Source organism: Danaus plexippus, assembly GCF_018135715.1.
Source record: "Danaus plexippus chromosome 29 unlocalized genomic scaffold, MEX_DaPlex mxdp_36, whole genome shotgun sequence".
NCBI classification, from domain to species: Eukaryota; Metazoa; Arthropoda; class Insecta; order Lepidoptera; family Nymphalidae; genus Danaus; species Danaus plexippus.
The window spans coordinates 50,122-67,675 of record NW_026869857.1 but is presented as its reverse complement, the minus strand read 5'-3'; the positions used below and the strand labels follow the sequence as shown (position 1 = coordinate 67,675).

Below are 17,554 nucleotides of genomic sequence, written 5' to 3'. Positions count from 1 at the left end.
TACAGAGATAAGTCGTTCTGAACTCTGTCCTCGATAAGTCAAGGTTGATCTTGGATTGGAAAAAGTAATGCTTCGTTCACCAAAAAGAATGGGAGAGTAAAATAAAGAAACTCAAACAATGGTTTGGGACATACAGAGGGAGGGTCGAGGAGTGAGGAGACGTTTGGGACGAGGGGAGAAGACGCTAGGTGGATCCTGCGACCTCCTGGGATGACACGCTGCATCGTGTCCTGACGCGCTTCAAAAAACCAAAATAAATTTGTAGATATTCATTTAGTATAAATGTTGAACTGTAACCTTTGTTCCTAACGTGACCTAGAGGGTCTCTTATCTGCTCTTGGTCTAATGACGTCATATCCGGATCCCCTCCATCCTCCTGATGACCGCCCGGTTGAAGATAAGGGGCCGGGAGCTGAATACATCAATATGTAATTAACGGAGAAACTTTGGGTGTTCACATGCGGATGTTTGTTCCTCCTTCACACCGAAACTACTGAACGGGTTTTAATGAAACTATAAAGTAATATAGCTCAGAGAATAGAACGAGACATAGGATATAACTTATAGCAAAGTTATGCGTAGTTTAGATAGATGTCGCTAGCGGTCCGCTCACTTGGATATTATATTAAGCAGACATTACTTGTTCCTCTCTGAATACATTTTGAAAGTCAATATGGAGGAAGTCGCGGGACGGAGGCAGTGTTAATGTTGGTAATATTTTTATTTAAATCTAATTATCACTCATAAGACAGGCGGAACGCTTGTGGCTGACATCACTTGGGCGACGCTTCCCCCGGCGCTCGTTCGCGAATCAATTTACGGCTGAGGCGTCGAGTTGATGAGACGACGAATGAGGTTATAAGAAAATTATGAATTATTTAAAGTACAGCTCGAAGATTAATGTATGTCTGTCTGTGTACGGAAACATAGACTCGTAACAGTATCTCCTTTCATCCTCATAGAATAATAAACACATTACAACGACACTGCACAGACGGACATACTAGAGACATACAATGAGAACGAACCTAGAGGTCGAGTTATACTGGTTTGAAGTTAGTAAAACAATATTAGTCAAATTATAAGTAGACACGTCTCTTGAAACGGCCGAGGATCAGATTATAGGTACAATGTGATACAAGTTCGTGTATTTAAAGACGACCTCAGGGTCGGGAGGTCGCGGGTCCGGGCAGGTGCGGGTTCATTAGCGATCAGGTTAAGATAAGACGTAATATATGGAGCGCCCAGGAACACGGACCTCTCGCGGCGTGAGGCCGGTAATGGAGCCGCGGTTATCTTTCCGGAACATTAATCTTTAATTAATATTAGGAAAATATGAAAAAATGATAAGCTCCCCTCACCCGCTCGGCCCCGGGGGCCTGGAGACGGGGCCTGGAGACGAGGCCTGAGGGGAGGCCAACAGCTGCACCCTGCACCTAAGAGACACTAGCTATCATTACTACTTAAAGGAGAATTTAATTTAAAATATGTTGTCTGTTGTCTCTGTGTTAACTCCGTAACTTGTTGCTAGCCTCCGGGATGGCTAGACCGCTGATGACGGAGACTTCACTCGCCTTCAGCTGATGTAAAGAGTGACGCAGGCTAGTTTGTAACCGACTCCCAAGATGAGGAGTGCTCACTACGACCACACGCGTGTGTTTGTCGCGGCTTCATCCCGACATATAATGCTCCACTATCAAAATAATTTTAGTATTGATTAGTTCCGTTGTAACCAGGCCTAGCTCTGATGAAGGGATTGAGAAGTAGAATTAAATAATAAGGGTAAGGCTTATTACAAAGGGCGCGTGCTATGCGGGTGAAGCCTGGGTAACTTCTTGTTAATAATTACATGAAGGCTATCTTCGTGTTTTGCCGCGGGCCATCATGGAGTCACCGCTCGGAAGCCAGGAGTTAGATCTGCTTGCATTTGACTATAGTTAATCATTCTAAACGTTATCTTTTAAGGAATGTTATCTTTGCACGTCGGTACCTATCAGCTCCAGGAGTAAGCTCCAGGTCACCTGCGACCTGCTGCTCTGCACGACCCCTGTGTTTATTTTATTTATCTTTTCTTACACATTAATAATACTATATTTCTGCCAGAGGTCACCGCAGTGAACCGCCCGCTCGTTATTATACATTAACTAATTTAATACATATAACACATTTTTATGAACAGACCCCAGTCAGCTGATTGTCAAAATATAATATGTTTGTTTTGTTCCAAACAATAAGCGCGTCTTTTCTATTAATTGGTTCATAAAGAATGATGGAGTGAGTTTAACGTAAAGACATCACATAAATGAGTACGTGACGAACACCTCACATGGACAGTCGGTTAAATAGAATGCTCCGAGAGAAATCCGTATTTGCCATTAGTTTAGGAGATAAAAGGAAAAATCGCTCTCAAAGAATGTAGACAGAGACGGAGCTACTGAGCCCGAAGGAGGGACAGGGACGGAGAGAGAAATTAAGGATCTCTCCTAGGACGAGCTGAAGGGATAAGGACGGAAGTGAAAATGTACCACGGGATTATTACTGAGGGGAGGCGTTAGGCACGAACTCTGCTGCGTCGCACTTAAAATACTATAAAAGACCAGATTATTTGATTACTTTGCCTTTTATGTTCGATCATAAAATGAAACTTTCGTTACATCGTCTTAGTACTTTTGGATCATCTATCGCATGTCGCATTACAGCTGTTTGTAACAATGGAGACAGCCGACACTCAGCTGACCGTCCATTATTTAAATCTGAAATTTTAATAAATATGGTATTCAGTTTTTAACATCTTCATGTTAGTATCCGATGTGTGTTTTATAAAGTTTGAAAAACGTTACCTTTGATTTGTTTCTCATACGAAATACGCCAATAATAAGTAACAGTTTAGTTTTAAGGAATTCAAAATGAACAAAAATACTTAAAAGAGTATTTAACTTTACCAACTCATTCAACTGTAATTCGTCGTAATCGACTTTCTCAGTATTAGTGTCTATTTCATTGTATGATTCTGTGTCTTTTTTATATTTCTATGTCCATTCAAAGTTTTAATAATATTCCGTCACGAAATGTCAGAAGTCACCGTCTACTTCAGGAGCGTTAGACGCACTTTCAGCGGGAACTTATCGAAGACCTGTAGCTTTCAACGTCCACCTCATACAAGAGTGCACCTTATCACATCGTAATGGAAGCCAAAGTCGCTCGAATGATTCCATTTTAACTATTATTTTATATACACGATAGAAAATCAACTTTATGCTTAACATCGTAGAGCATTATTTAGTTTGCGCCGTGTTGTGTATGTGGAGATTCAACCAATGGCTGAAGATCCCCCGCCTCCCCCACTCCCGTGTGTCGAGTGTTCCACGGCGGGCCCTCTGGGGTATATATGAGGGGTCTAGTAGTTCTGGTCGCATTCGACATCACAATTTGAGTTCCTGTCGGTGTCGGAGCGCGGCGGAGTCAGTCGACCCTCGCTCGCCGAGGAGCACAGACGTCCTTTTGTATATATTATAACTATAATTATATATATTTTTATTAGAATGGGAGACATCGTTTAAGGTAAGCAATTATAATATAATTGAATATATTTCAATACATATATACTGTATTTTTTTCGTTCTTTAATAAAAATATACTCGTATGTATATATAACTACCCTCAACTATCTTTGAAAGATTAAAAAATTTATTCGTAGTAATTTCTTAAACAAATAGAGTATAATAATTACAGAGCACGCTTGTTTTAACCGACTCAAAACAAAATGTATTTGAATATTAAAATAAAATACAGTGAGTTTGAGAAATACGGGCGACAGGGGAAAAGGAGAAAAGTCCCCTCAAAGAAAATAACAATGAGAAAAATACTCATTGTTTGTTCTCACACAAGATGTCCTAATATAAAATATAACCCACCGCACACGAGCAGAGTCGTGTGGTGGGCCAACACTCAGAGTAATTGTTTTATATAAAATTAAAAATCTCTACATTTTTTGTTATTTTCAATTAATGAAATGGATTCGTTTAAATCTCTTTTATTTAATTTGAACAGAGCAAACTGAATTAATTATAAAACGCAATAAAATATGTAAAGTTTTTAATAAAGGGCGAGAGCTCTCTGCGGTCGATGGTGATAAGTGTTTGAGTGACCCTTGACCGCTTTCACAGACCGTTTATATTCGAGGCTTTGAGTCTACGAACGGTCTCGGTCTACGAGTCTAGCGAACATTCAAAGGCTTTCAGTTCCACATTTCCTTTTATTCCTTATATATATATAACTTATAAATTGACAAATTAATTGTCTTACTTTTGGAGATTTTTGTTTAATATAAGCGCAGCCTTCTCTTATAATATAATGAACAGTATCCATCATGTAATTTATTCCTTTCTTTTCCGTTCGTTCGTATAAACCTCATCAGTCCCGGTCCAGCCGGTCCTGCCGCTCCTACACATCTTTTTTAATACCATCCTATTTCTAAGGCTCCCTCAATCCCGTCCTCTCTTTGTTAATGACATCATTCCCGACTTTCTTTACAATGAATTTTGACCACAGCCTCCGACCGCGAGATGAGTCGTTCAATCTCAATCAATAACTCGTCGGCGAGAGACTTTCAAGTTATGGATTTGTTTGCGATTAAAAATCTAGATTAAGCTTGAATTAAAATCTAAATAGATAGTACAATATTAAAAAAATATTATCACACGAGATTTGACTCTGCGACCGCGGACATGCGCCCGCCCGGCTGCCTCACGTACTCGGCTATCGTGTCTGAAGAATTTTAATTAAGCATTATCTATTTGCATTGAACTCCTATCATTATTAATTACTCGTAATTCAACCAACATGTTTCGCGTCAGGCCTAACGCATCGCTTATTCCAGTAGGCCGTCTCTCATCCCCCGCCATGGGTTGGTCCTCCGACGGGCTCAGGGCCCGGGTGGCGGCGTGTCGGGAGTCCAGGAAGCTGGTGCTGATCATCGTAGCGATCGCTCTGCTGCTCGACAACATGCTGCTCACCACCGTCGGTGAGTTAACCTAGCACCCACCACCTACCAACCAACTATCTCATGCACTCATTAGGTCACTCGTTAATATGAGTTTTAAGTGACTCTAAGACTAAGTATAATAATTATAACTTTTGAGAGAACTTCCTGGACATGGGACTACAGAATATGTCAAATCTTAGAAGGGCGTGAACCAATTTTATACTCCAAGTCCTGAGGACTGGTGGAGTATGCTTAGATCAACGAGCTGTTCCTGGGTCTTGGAGACTTCCACAATATCATCATTAGGAATAATTTATTAAGAGATTAGTTGAAGAAATAATGAGTATTAGTTAGCTTTAAGCCCTCCACACATACCACGGAGAGGAGAGAGAACTCAGCACTCGCACGCTTCTGGACGGGACTCGCTTGACCTCTGTTTATATAATCTATAACAAAATTAATAAGAGAAGAGATCACAAAACAGATTCAGCTCATTGTGACCTCTGATAGCTTCACCGATACTCGGTAGAATGAGACGAGGCCTTCGATTGGAAGGAGTTTTCACATATAAAGATGTATGTTGTGCGTCAGATGAGATGCGAGAGGAGTCGGGAGGCGACGGTAATGTATGAGCTCATGAATGAATCATGTGAGGAGCAACAGACCTCGCGTCACGGACCCCAATCCCCTGAGTAGTTACATTATTCATGGCGAGGTCCGAGCGCGATATCTCCGCCGCGCGCCTCGCACCTACCCTCCGGCACATTAACTTATGGTCCTGTTTATAAAAATCTTTTTTACTTCTCCTTAAATATCTCCAGCATCTCTCTGTGAGGAATATTCAACTTTTAGCTGTCTGAAGTCTTTGTTAGTTTAATATCTCTTTGAACAGATTTCAACTTTACTACACGACTTTGAGCTTCAATCAAACGAGTTGTTCAAAGGAGTTTTAATTCTTTTAATGTTGGTATAATATAAATATATACAGAGCATTCATCTCTCGTCCCGTCAAGACTAACGCTGTTCCCCGTCTCCTCCTATCTCTCATGAGTCGTGAGGTTTGACTCGTTTTGGAGATTGTCATTTACAAGTTTTCGGGTAATTTATTGTAGATAGATCTCTTGATGACTAAGTGTTTTCTACTGTTACGTCTGAATGTGAGATGAGATGAGATGAGATGATATATTGTTTAAAGAGGTCTCTCAATAATTAGACCGTTTTGTAAAAGATTTAGTCGCTATAATATCTTATTTATGTAATATTTTACTTCATAGTATATATATAGTATGTATGATTCGTCCGTCTCTAAACGATTTTGCTCGAAGCCCAATTTCCCGTCTCTCCAACTTAAAACTCACTTAGAGTTTTCATCAACCGTTCTAGTGATGTGCTCCGGTTTATCGACACTTTAAAGTCGAGGATTCCCATCGCGCCTCGGAGAGTTCAGGACACGAACAGGCTTTAAACTAAATTAATTCTTGAATCATCGTAAGAATATTGTTTTATTGTAGATCCCGTTTGTTTTAGTCGATGTTTTTCAGGTTCTTTCGACACAGCGCCCATCTCTAGCCCGGAGGCGTCATCTCCTCGACACAATCTAATTACTTTATTAAGTCTCATCATATCTGGCACATCTCGTTCAGAGACAGAAGTAATTCTCTCTGAATGTACAGAGAAGCTTCGATCAATCCATCGTCACAGTACTATACGACGTACGACGTACGATATACGTCTGCTGGCTGTAACATTGTTGATAACTTAGTTTATCTCATTCAGCTATTCTTCTAACTTAATTATTCTGCTGTTAACTTTCATTTACTCCTCTCCGCTACTGATTTATTTTGCTTTAAACAAAATTCACGAGAAAGTCCTCTTGTTCTTTCATCGCGAGTGACGGACGGACGCGCCTACATTAATAATTTATTATAAAATTCTAACACAGCGGAATAATTAAAGATAACTTTTAATTAATTTATTTTTTATTCTGGTTATAAAGTGTACGTTAATATCGTGAGTGTAGTGTGTGTGTAGCCGCGACCTCGCGACTGTCGCTGACAGCTAGCCGACTGTAGAGGGCTCGTTGTTAGCTGTGACGTAGTGTTGTGAAGGGGACGGCTGACATAGTTGATGGAATTAACTAAATATATTAGAGTATTAAATAAAAAATATACGGAATTAAGATTATTTAAGTTGAATGAAGGCTTGGAACACAATAGATGTATCGCGCGGAACAGCTCACTAGCTCCGATTACTTTCTGCTCGGCAACAAACAGTGGCACGTGAAGGAGGGCGAGATGTGTGACTTTAGTGTCGAATAAAATGTTTTTTAAGTAACGTTAGAAGTTTCAACAAAAGCCGTGGCGCGTCGTTTGACTCACTTTACGACCCTATGAAGGGAGCCAAGGATTTGAATACGTCGTTAAATGCGAGTAACGCTGCGCGAATACACATGTATATAGCTCGTATACACACGCTCGCCGGTGACGGACTCGTTACGTGTACCTTGAACATCACTTGTTGATATAATAACAATCAGAGATTACTACTAATGAGTTGAAGTGAGTTATATTAAAATAAAAATGACCGCCAAAGAGAAGATGGCGGAAGGTGCAGCGTCTCACTCACAGAGATCACAGGGACATCTCTATATATATGATGCACGCGTTTATACACACTCCATTCACGTATGTACACGTTTGTGGAACTTTCCTATTTATTTTACTGTTTTCGTAATGTTTCTTGTTCGTGAGCGTTACACACGCTAGATAGGGGCCTTAAACCTACACCTGGCTCGCAAGTCAGGCACTGTTGAAGCTCCTCTCCATGGACCCGGCATCCGCGCGGTGTATCCATGGCATGCTGAGAGGTTTCTTCTCGTACAGCTATCATTATCGTCACACGTTGTCTCTCTCTGAGCAGTTCCCATCATCCCCGAGTTCTTGTACGACATCCGTCACCCCGACGCGCCTCTGTCCGTGTCTCTGGAGGACCTCACGACTACCCCCGCGCCCTACTGTCCCTGTCTCAACAACACACCCTCTGAGGAAGGCGTCCATGGTGAGTCTAGTATACCTCAGTATCCTGCATGGACATTTCTCTTCAACCTTCATCATCGAGTTAGAATGAATTTAATTTACTGCAGGTTATTACCACCCACTATGACTAAGCCAGCACAGATTATATTCCGTTTCTTGTATACGTCTCCGTAGTTCATATGAACCTGACGGCTGAGCGCGAGGAGCGTCACCGGGAGCTGATCCACGAGACGGTGGCCGTGGGGGTGTTGTTCGCCAGCAAGGCCATCGTCCAACTCCTCGCCAACCCGTTCGTGGGACCTCTCACACACAGGTATCAGTAGGAGACGGGGGGTCTAGATATATTGAACACAACCAGTAGTGACCCAAAATATCTGAATTATTAGATTTGATGTAAAGACCCAGTCCTTGTGGAACAGAAGCACTCTTTCTTATTCAAGGAGCGAGTCAAGCGTCGTATTATTTGTTGCAGAATTGGTTACAGCATCCCGATGTTCAGTGGCTTCGTCCTGATGTTCCTGTCAACTCTTAGTGAGTATTGATTGAATGAACTTAAGTAATCACGTCGCCTACTTAACAACATTCAAACCTATGATTTCTAAGCGCCTCTCAGGTTATTTACTGACTGATCTATGTCGGTCTCAGTGTGTCGAGTCAGTCAGTTATTAATATTTTTAAATCTTCTCCTGTTTCCGTCACACTATCTCGTCTGTAGCTCAAGGGTCCATCTCTCTTGTCAGTTTTCGCGTTCGGTCGGTCGTACTCGGTGCTGTTCGTGGCCCGCGCGCTCCAGGGTGTGGGGTCGTCGTGCTCCTCCGTCAGCGGCATGGGGATGTTGGCGGAGAGATATCCGGATGATAAGGTTATATCACTAACATACACTTACACTCGTACAGCTAGCACCTGGACATCCAGCAGACACGTGAGGTCGGCTGAAAGTACAATTTTTCACATTTAAAAACTTTCTTTTCAAATGAAAATTTAATAAAGGTCTACTTGTGGACTATTTACTTAAAGAACAGTAAATTACTTCGCATTTTATAAACGTGTGGATATTGAGAATGTTTTTGTAAAATTTAGGAAAGAGGGAACGCGATGGGCATCGCCCTGGGAGGACTCGCGCTGGGAGTGCTTATAGGGCCACCGTTCGGAGGACTCATGTATGAGTTCGTTGGAAAAACTGCGCCTTTCCTGATGCTGTCCGCCCTGGCCCTGGGCGACGGATGTAAGTGTGGAAAGAAACAAATTAACTTGAGAAATGTTCAAGTCAATTGAGGAGCCGTTGTAATGCTTGTGTCCCGCTCCCCAGTGCTGCAGCTGATGATCCTACAGCCGGGAGTGGTTCGTCAGGAGAGCGACCCGCCTTCTCTGAAGGCACTCGTCACGGATCCTTACATCTTAGTCGCCGCTGGTTAGTACTCGCATTCATTGATAGTCTCTAGCAAGTCTTTAAAACTCCTCTCGTCATAGAACAAAGGTCGAAAATAGTATTGTTTAGGAATCCAAAGTTTAGTCTTAAGTCTTTCAGCATCTGATGAAGTTATGTCTGTAGTGCTGGTGTTTTCATAATATATTTTCCTCTCCAGGTGCTATCACATTCGCCAACGTGGGTATCGCGATGTTGGAGCCGAGTCTTCCTATCTGGATGGCGGACACGATGCAGGCGCGGCGCTGGCAGCAGGGGGTCGCCTTCCTGCCGGCTAGCATCTGCTACCTCATCGGTAAGGAAGCAGCCGTGTGTGTGTGAGGTCCAGTATCAAGCCTAATGGCTTAATTGATTGAATTTAAATTCCTATTTTTCAGATTTTACTTCGCTTTTTTTAATTATTTTAAAAAACTCTATACTCCCAACGTTTCGATCACCTTTCAGCAACCGTGACTACGGCAGACGAAAAGTCTGTCAAATAGTCTTGTTTTGTCGTCGTTTTTAATAAGGGGGTCCCGGTGATGGAGAGACTTAATAGATCTATCTCCAATGTCTGGTCTGTTTGTAGGTACAAACTTATTTGGTCCCCTCGGTCACAAGATGGGTCGCTGGCTCGCGGCCTGCTCCGGGCTCATCATCATCGGCATCTGTTTGATCCTGGTGAGTTCAGCGTGCGACCACAACTATCCTCCATCACGATCTGTCCTTAACCCGAGTCTGTTTAGATTCCAATGGCCCGTAAGCTGGAGCACCTCATCATCCCTAACGCGGGCCTGGGGTTCGCTATCGGCATGGTGGACTCCTCCATGATGCCGGAGCTGGGCTTCCTGGTGGACATCCGCCACGCCGCCGTGTACGGCTCCGTGTACGCCATCGGAGATACAGCCTTCTGTCTCGGATACGCCGTCGGTGAGGGAGAACGACTCATGTTTTATACAGACGACACAGACCAGTGGTCCCTTCACTGGCATCGCTATTGTAAATGTGAATCTGTGAGGAATTTAGATCTCTCACGCAAAAACTACTGGACTGATTATAATGAAACTTTCCATCTTAATAAAGAATTAATTAAGGAATTCCCTTGAGTTCTTCAAGGAATCGTCATGAAAGTGTTCTATTATATTGAAGTCGCGGGAACAGCCTAGTGTTGACGTGTGTTCTCTAGGCCCCGCGTTCTCCGGCGCGCTTGTGAACAGCATCGGCTTCGAGTGGATGCTGGTGATCATCGCTCTACTGAACTTCTGCTACGCGCCGTGTCTGCTGATGCTGCGCGCTCCGCCCGCCAGGGACGAGCAGCAGGTGAGAGCTGAGAAATGACATCACATCCCAACCCGCCAGCAGTCTGTCTCAACCAACATAAGCGTCTCTTATTCTCTTCTGGAGACCTTATCTTATCGCATCTTTCTCATAGGATCATATAGTTCCTCTCCACCAACCTCGCTTCCTCTTCCATGGGATGTAACCTTCAGCAAGTCGCTCTCATTTCAGAGTTTGATCATCAGCGAGAAGTCATCAGTCCGTTACGTGAGCTACCAGAACGAGGAGGAAGAATAGAGAAGATGAAAGAAGATAAACGAAGAATAGGAGATATCCAGCATCCGAGACCCGCCCGACTCTTTATAGATAAGAAATATAACGCTTAATATTTAAAAAAATCAAAAAATCAAAAAAAAAATCCAAAAATATATATATACATACTCATAGTGAGGTCGAGAGCATATTTACTAAACATATATAATACATAACGTTTCCATATACTGTAGCGACGTCCCTGTAGCGGACTTATACTAAGGTAGTTATAACGACCAATTTATCATGAACCGCCGCTCGGTGACCGCTCTATCAGAGCGGAGGTCAGCGGGGCTTTCGTGTGGAAATACTCATTTTTTTTATATACATTTGTTTGAAAGCGACCGACAACACGGTGTCCGTTGTTTGATTTCGACAATAAAGTATCTTTTTCGTATTTTACAAACTATTTTTTATATTAACTGACAACGACTCTATATTAACGTTGTCTTGTTTACTGTCGAGACGCCTCTCGCGTCGCGTCCACTGAAGCCTCGTCGAATATGAACGACGGAGCGCCCAGCGGCCGGAGCTCTGAGATCTCTTAAGACGAGTTTACTCCGTTTAATAATATATTTACTAATCACGTAGACGAGGTATACTCAAATAGTTTAAGTGAAAGATCAACATACACTGGACAGCTGAAGTCGCTCGCCTCGGTCGTCGACGCTCGGTCAACTCTTAGCTGACTTTCAATGGTTTGGACACACTATGATACGTGCAGTACATCTGATACTAGTGACGCTCGTCACACAGACGGTCGCCGCCCACCTCACAGCATCCTCGAGGCGCCTCCAGCCGGACACGTATGGCTGCGTGCCCGGTCCCGGGAGCCGCTCGGCGCCGGCGTGTGTTGGTCTTTGTCTCGTATATTCTTATACTAATCTTTAGCTCACTCGCTCTACACTCTATAGATATATTGAACGAGTGTTTCGTGTAGATCTCATCGTGTTAATATAAATATACGCTTACTATATTCTATCAGATAAATATTCATATTCGTAGATTACTAAGGAGAAAATATAATCACGGCTACTTCCAACTAGGAATAAGGTGTAGAGAGCGCCGGCCCTGAGGACGTGCACGTTCTCCACGATCATTCATATTCGATGAGTTCTGAGTCAGTAGCTGGGATTGGGTCCTGAGACTTGTTTGTGTAGTGTAAGGTCTACTCAAAGTGTATGATAGTAATAAATAAATTATTTATAGTCTAAGAGCCTCGCTCGCGATCGCTTCTCCTTTATATATACGTTAATATAATCCTTCGTTAGTTCTGTGAGCTCATCGGTTGCTCTGAACCGTCTGTGAGTTGTGTTGTTTTAATAAAACGTGGGTATATGAACTATATGAGTGTTTCATTTTTCGTATCAATCGTGCTTAGAATAGTTTTTAATAATCCAATTACTTTTTTTTCTTGAAATTTTACAAAAAATTAGTTAAGATATACTCGTATCTTCCATTACATCGTGAATGTGTGACAGACTTCATTTCCCTCATTCAATAATCTACTGTTTACTGAAGAACTGTCCATTCTCAGGCAGTTACGAGACAAATTTAAATCTCTATAAAAGAGCGTCGTCACATTAATATATAAAAACAATAAAATACAAGTGTAAGTAATCTTGTTTATTGTGAGCTTCTCAGACTCGTCAACGCGTCTCCTTGAAGACGCGTCTCTTGATTTCCGTTTCAGCCCTTGAAGGCGAACGCGTATCCCGTGCCGAACGAGTGCGGGCCTCGGTTCTGCTCTTCGAGTTCATTGTACTGGAATCAAAACGATCACATATATTATGAGTTAATGTCTCAGTTTTACTTATAATCCAAAAAACTAAGGCTACAGAGGAGTCAAAGAACCCTAACGGCGATTGCATACACTTATAACTGCTAGGAACCTTTCCTCTCCACTAACATGACCAACGTTAATGTATATATATTCATACATGTCCGTCGCTCCGTCCGTCTGTCTTCCAGTTCTGGTTGTAGTACTGAGGAGGAGGCACCGCGGCTGCCTGCGGGGCCTGGGGGACCTGCGGGACCTGCGGGACCTGCGGGGACCACACAGGCATTGATTTAATAAGACAAGAGACAGTCTACTCTGATGCTGTGTCATGTGGACTCTAGTCCAGAACATTTCCAATATTTCCGCCACCCAGGTCGTATTTCTGTCGCCCAGTGAGGTGAAGCCGACGCCAATTCCTTTTTGTTTCATGTTAATATTTTAATGAGTTTACTAATCCCTGACCTGTCTCCAGTCGGGACTCTGCTCCTGCTGGTAATGCTGCTGCTGCTGGTACGGGTCCGGGTAGTAGCTTCCTGATGAAGGAGAGTTATAACATTTAGAAGAACAACAATATTTTTTGTTCGCTCTTCTGAGAAGATGTTATATGTGTGATTGTCTCTTTTTTGACAAAACGGTTAAGATTAATTGTGAAAAAAGTCTTTATTATTATTGGTTAACTAGTCGAGTGTGTGTCAGCTCACCTTGTGTTGGAGGTGCTACAGGCTCTGGACTCTTCGGGACGTGACTGCCTTCAAGGATCTGTGGGATGAAAATATAAAATATATGAACATGCACGGGAGCCCGACGAGAATACTTTGTGTGTCTCTCTGTTAGCAGCATTGTTAAAAATATAGACAACTAGAGGTGAAGAAGTCGCGAAGCTCAATGAAATCATTCGATAAGACTGATTGTGAGCTTCACACAACACGTGGACTGCGTTGCTACTGTTTACAGTACAGTGTATGACGCATGTCTGTTTGTCTGTTTGTCTATAGTACCTGAAATCCCTCCTTCCCAGCGCGATACTTGAGTTTAACGAGTTGTCCAGCGGGGTCCTTGTACTGGTAGGCTCCGACCCTCGACCCGTCCGGGGAGATCACCTCGCCAGCCTCCAGACCCGAGTCGGACGCGTATTCAAAGCGGAAGGCTCCCTCTTGGACACGAGTTCAGGATTAGTATAAAGAAATACTTTTACACCAACTTGAGATGTAAAGATCTGTGTGAGCTGTCTGCTGACTTACCGGAGCTAAGAGATTGTTTGTGATGCAGGATAGTGGCCTGCCTCTCCTTGTTGTTGCCGTAAGGGGCGCGCCAGTCCTCCTGGCCTACTTGTTCTAACAAAAAATAATTAATTAATTTAAATACAACTTCTAACAAATCATACCAGTGTTTTTAGGTAGTTTTCTCTTAAACTGCCGCTCCCATACGGAAGACACTTTCGATAGAAGTGAACGTTACTCAGTTTATATTAACTATCTTATAGACCAATTACTAGAGATGTGATTTAATATGTTTAAAAATACTTCTTGTTTATTTTTTTATGACTTTGCTGCGGCTGTCCGCTTCAGTTAACTTTAAGTCTGATGCAGTCGGTCGTTCCTCGTGTGTTCCTACCTCTGCCATAGTCGTCGTAGGGCTGCGCCTTCCACTGCGAGCCCTGAGAGGAGCCCTGCGGCAGGACGTCCTCCGCCGGTGTGAAGGGCGCCTTCTGGTTATAACCTATCTGATGAATGAGAGAAACCTCCAAGGTTAAGATCAGGATCAGGACGATCATAAAAGTGTAGTCTCAGAGACAAATATTAATCAAAATTTTACAAGTGGTTACGATTCAACGAAACGAGATAAACTCTGTAAACCAACAACCGTCTATTGAGTCTTAATACGTGAGTGTCATTTTTATGATGTGTATCTTTTATTTAATGTTTGTATTTTTGTCAGGCGTTCAAAGTATACCACTGTTAGGTTTTGATATATTTGATTACTAAAAATATTTATCTATTCCTACACAATCACATCTACCCTCAACATTTTTTGTTCTACGAGACTTCTTAACTTCAGATCCGTCCCGTCATTCACCTGGTGACGATGCCGATAAACACTCCGTGTAATCAATCTCAACGCTCGGTCCGCTAACTAAAACGACTTTGACAAAGTTTATACACCTGTGGTTAGAAATGGCTAAATATTGTAACTGGACTGTGTTGTAAACCCCACTACAGACGCCGCGTGTGTGAACCAGCCACTCCTCAAGGTAAACCTTACACATTATCTTCAGCAAAGCAAAGCGTCTAGAACGCGTCACACTAGTCCCAGGTTTGACTCCTGTTCGTGTTTATTATAACTTAAGTATTACTAAAGATCGCCTCAACTTTTGTCGTAGCAACGTTATTCTATTTCACTCTTGAATTATTTACGTTTGATGTTTGCTTACAATGTTGGACCTCTGTGACGAAGCCCACGGCATGTCGATTGGCGAGAACATGTCTTGAGATACCTGCTGTAACCAAACACACATACATTACACTCGTATACTGGCTACAATTTAGTTTATGAGAAACCGATTCTTAGGACTTTAAGGTTGTTGAGTCCCTTTAAGGGATTTCTGTTCGACTTGTTCTTAGCCCGAGTAACAGTTGTTATAACACACGTTAAACACATTGTCGTTAGATTTACATCAAGAATTATATGATACGGTCCATAAAAATATCTCTTATTAAATTATGTTTTGTCACATTCACTACTCTCGACTCCGACATCGCGTTAGGTACAACATGTACGTAAAAGCTTGTTTCTTCAACAAAAGTAAACTTAACTGATTATTTGCGATTTTCATATTCATTTAATGTTTAGTAGATTTAAAGTCGCTTCAGTACCTCTTATTATATATCTTTGTAATTCTTTGTATAATTGATAAAGAAGAAGCAAAGACATTCAAGGAGGACGTGCGGTGCGGGCTAGTTAAAATGCTCGCTTACAAACAATGTATTTTAACCGACTGTGCAGGAGAAGTTGAGTGGGAATGTATGTATGTGTGTTAGTCTGTGATCACGGTGGCTGTAAAGAAACAGAAACGTTCAGTTTATGCAGATATAAAACAATAAAGATCGCGTAGTATCCGACAAACTCACTTTCATGTATGTGCCCGTGTGTATGTTTGTATGTGGGTCGATCAAAGAGTGACGAAACTCGGTAAGTATTGGAGCTGGTGTCGTAAGTAGTGTCGTGTCGTCACGCTTCAGTCGACCGACACGAAAGGACTCTTCACTTATGTAATGTATTTGTTTATGTCAGCTATCAGCTTTCTTCGTGAGAATCTGTTTTCTACGACTCACTTGTTTGAATGTCTGCGGCGCGTAGTAGCCGTCCTCCGCGCTGGCGGCCGCCACCACGGCACAGCATATGTATAGTAACTGAAAACGTAAATTGTTCAACACAAGCTCCGACCGTCACAGCGTGACCCTACACCCAGTTCTCGCCGAATTTTTTTAATCTTATTGTTCATAGAACGCGATAAATGTCAATAATTATTCAATATTCAGGATGTCTGTTATCTCAACATTAATCTGCGAGTTTTTCAGTAACTTATGGTACTTCCCGTATCCTCTCGTACCATCACAACATTCACTACCTCTCGCCCCGACCTGTGATCCCGATTTTCAAAGTCTCGGAACTAATGCGATCTGGTCTTTTGCGGGAATATTCTGGGCATAATAAAGTATTTTCGTGTGTATTATAAGTGTTGCCTTACCTTCATGGTGTGCACCGACCGCTGGTACTGCGGAGTCCTCACGAGCGACTTGTATATATAAACCTCCGGAGTCAAGTAGACCGCGACCCGACCGGTCGCCGGCCCGCTACACCCGCCGCCGCCGGCCGCGGGTCGCCGCCGATACTTACGATCGCGAAATGTTCAGTAATTATCGTTTGTTCTAGAAAAAATAGACCTCACTTCGCGAAAAAGTATCCGCAATAGATTTCATTAATCATCGCTCGTAGCGATCTGTCGTATTCGTTGTCCTCAAGCTTGTAATGGGTGACTCTTCATTAGTCGGTCTTACACAGCATCGCTGGTTGTATCCTTGCAGGTATAACATCATATATATGTCGACGAGCCGTAAGTCGAGAACCAAAACTATTTGATATCCTGTGAACCGGCTCGAGGTCGCCTGGTGTGTATTTTTCGATACAATTATAAATCAGATATCGTGTATAGTATTACTTATCAGTTTCGACGGACAGCTGCAGTTGTGATACATCAGTGTGTAAAGAGTGAGTCAGTCCTGACAGAGGAAGGAATAATCAAGTATAAACGTTAAAACATCCTCTAAAAAGTTGGTAATGACTTGGGACGCGACGACATCTCTCAGTACTTCCTTGAAACCTTTCTTATTATTTGTAGCTCAAAAGGAAAAAGGAAGACTATTAGGTGATAAACTATATTTGAGAACAGCGCCTGAAGGTTTCTATTATCAATTTTTTCGGACATTCAAGACCTCGGTCACCTTCAGAGCGCCGTAAGCCTGAGACGTATTCATAAAAACTGTCATTTAAAATTACATAAAAACTTATAGCGAGTTTAAGAACTAAATGTGAGCTTCAACATCTTCCGCCGCCACGCTCACCACCCGCCAGGTCGGGTCGTGTTGCTCCTGACGTCTTCACAGGAGCCTGCTGCCCGTCCTCCGTCACCTACAGTCGGAACAAACTTCTGTCAGTCTTCCACATTGGCCGAGGAGAAAGCAACACTACTAATTTCTCTT

General features: G+C 42.5%; 2 protein-coding genes across 4 annotated transcripts; one reads left to right on the top strand and one right to left on the bottom strand.

Moving 5' to 3' along the window:
• Positions 1–3,441: 3,441 nt before the first annotated feature.
• Positions 3,442–12,359, top strand: LOC116776916 (synaptic vesicular amine transporter). Of its 2 annotated transcripts, none has more exons than XM_032670217.2 (13): positions 3,442–3,561; positions 4,880–5,023; positions 7,904–8,041; positions 8,194–8,332; positions 8,492–8,550; positions 8,760–8,881; positions 9,100–9,244; positions 9,329–9,430; positions 9,606–9,740; positions 10,014–10,105; positions 10,171–10,354; positions 10,611–10,744; positions 10,934–12,359. In XM_032670217.2, exons 2-13 carry the CDS (start codon positions 4,903–4,905, stop codon positions 10,997–10,999), a joined length of 1,437 nt encoding a protein of 478 aa, XP_032526108.2. In that variant the 5' UTR covers positions 3,442–3,561; positions 4,880–4,902; the 3' UTR covers positions 11,000–12,359. The 2 variants fall into 2 exon arrangements, with proteins under 2 accessions (XP_032526108.2, XP_032526109.2); XM_032670218.2 differs by having other exon boundaries at positions 3,443–3,561; positions 4,883–5,023.
• Positions 12,360–12,638: 279 nt separating this feature from the next.
• LOC116776898 (uncharacterized) lies at positions 12,639–17,229 on the bottom strand. Of its 2 annotated transcripts, none has more exons than XM_061529024.1 (10): positions 16,543–17,229; positions 16,127–16,204; positions 15,226–15,291; positions 14,409–14,517; positions 14,036–14,128; positions 13,793–13,947; positions 13,496–13,553; positions 13,257–13,327; positions 12,955–13,050; positions 12,639–12,778 (listed from the first exon to the last, which is right to left on the bottom strand). In XM_061529024.1, the coding sequence occupies exons 1-10, from the start codon at positions 16,546–16,548 to the stop codon at positions 12,704–12,706; spliced, it is 807 nt and encodes a 268-aa protein (XP_061385008.1). In that variant the 5' UTR covers positions 16,549–17,229; the 3' UTR covers positions 12,639–12,703. The 2 variants fall into 2 exon arrangements, with proteins under 2 accessions (XP_061385008.1, XP_061385007.1); XM_061529023.1 differs by having other exon boundaries at positions 12,955–13,059; positions 16,543–17,227.
• Positions 17,230–17,554: the final 325 nt, after the last annotated feature.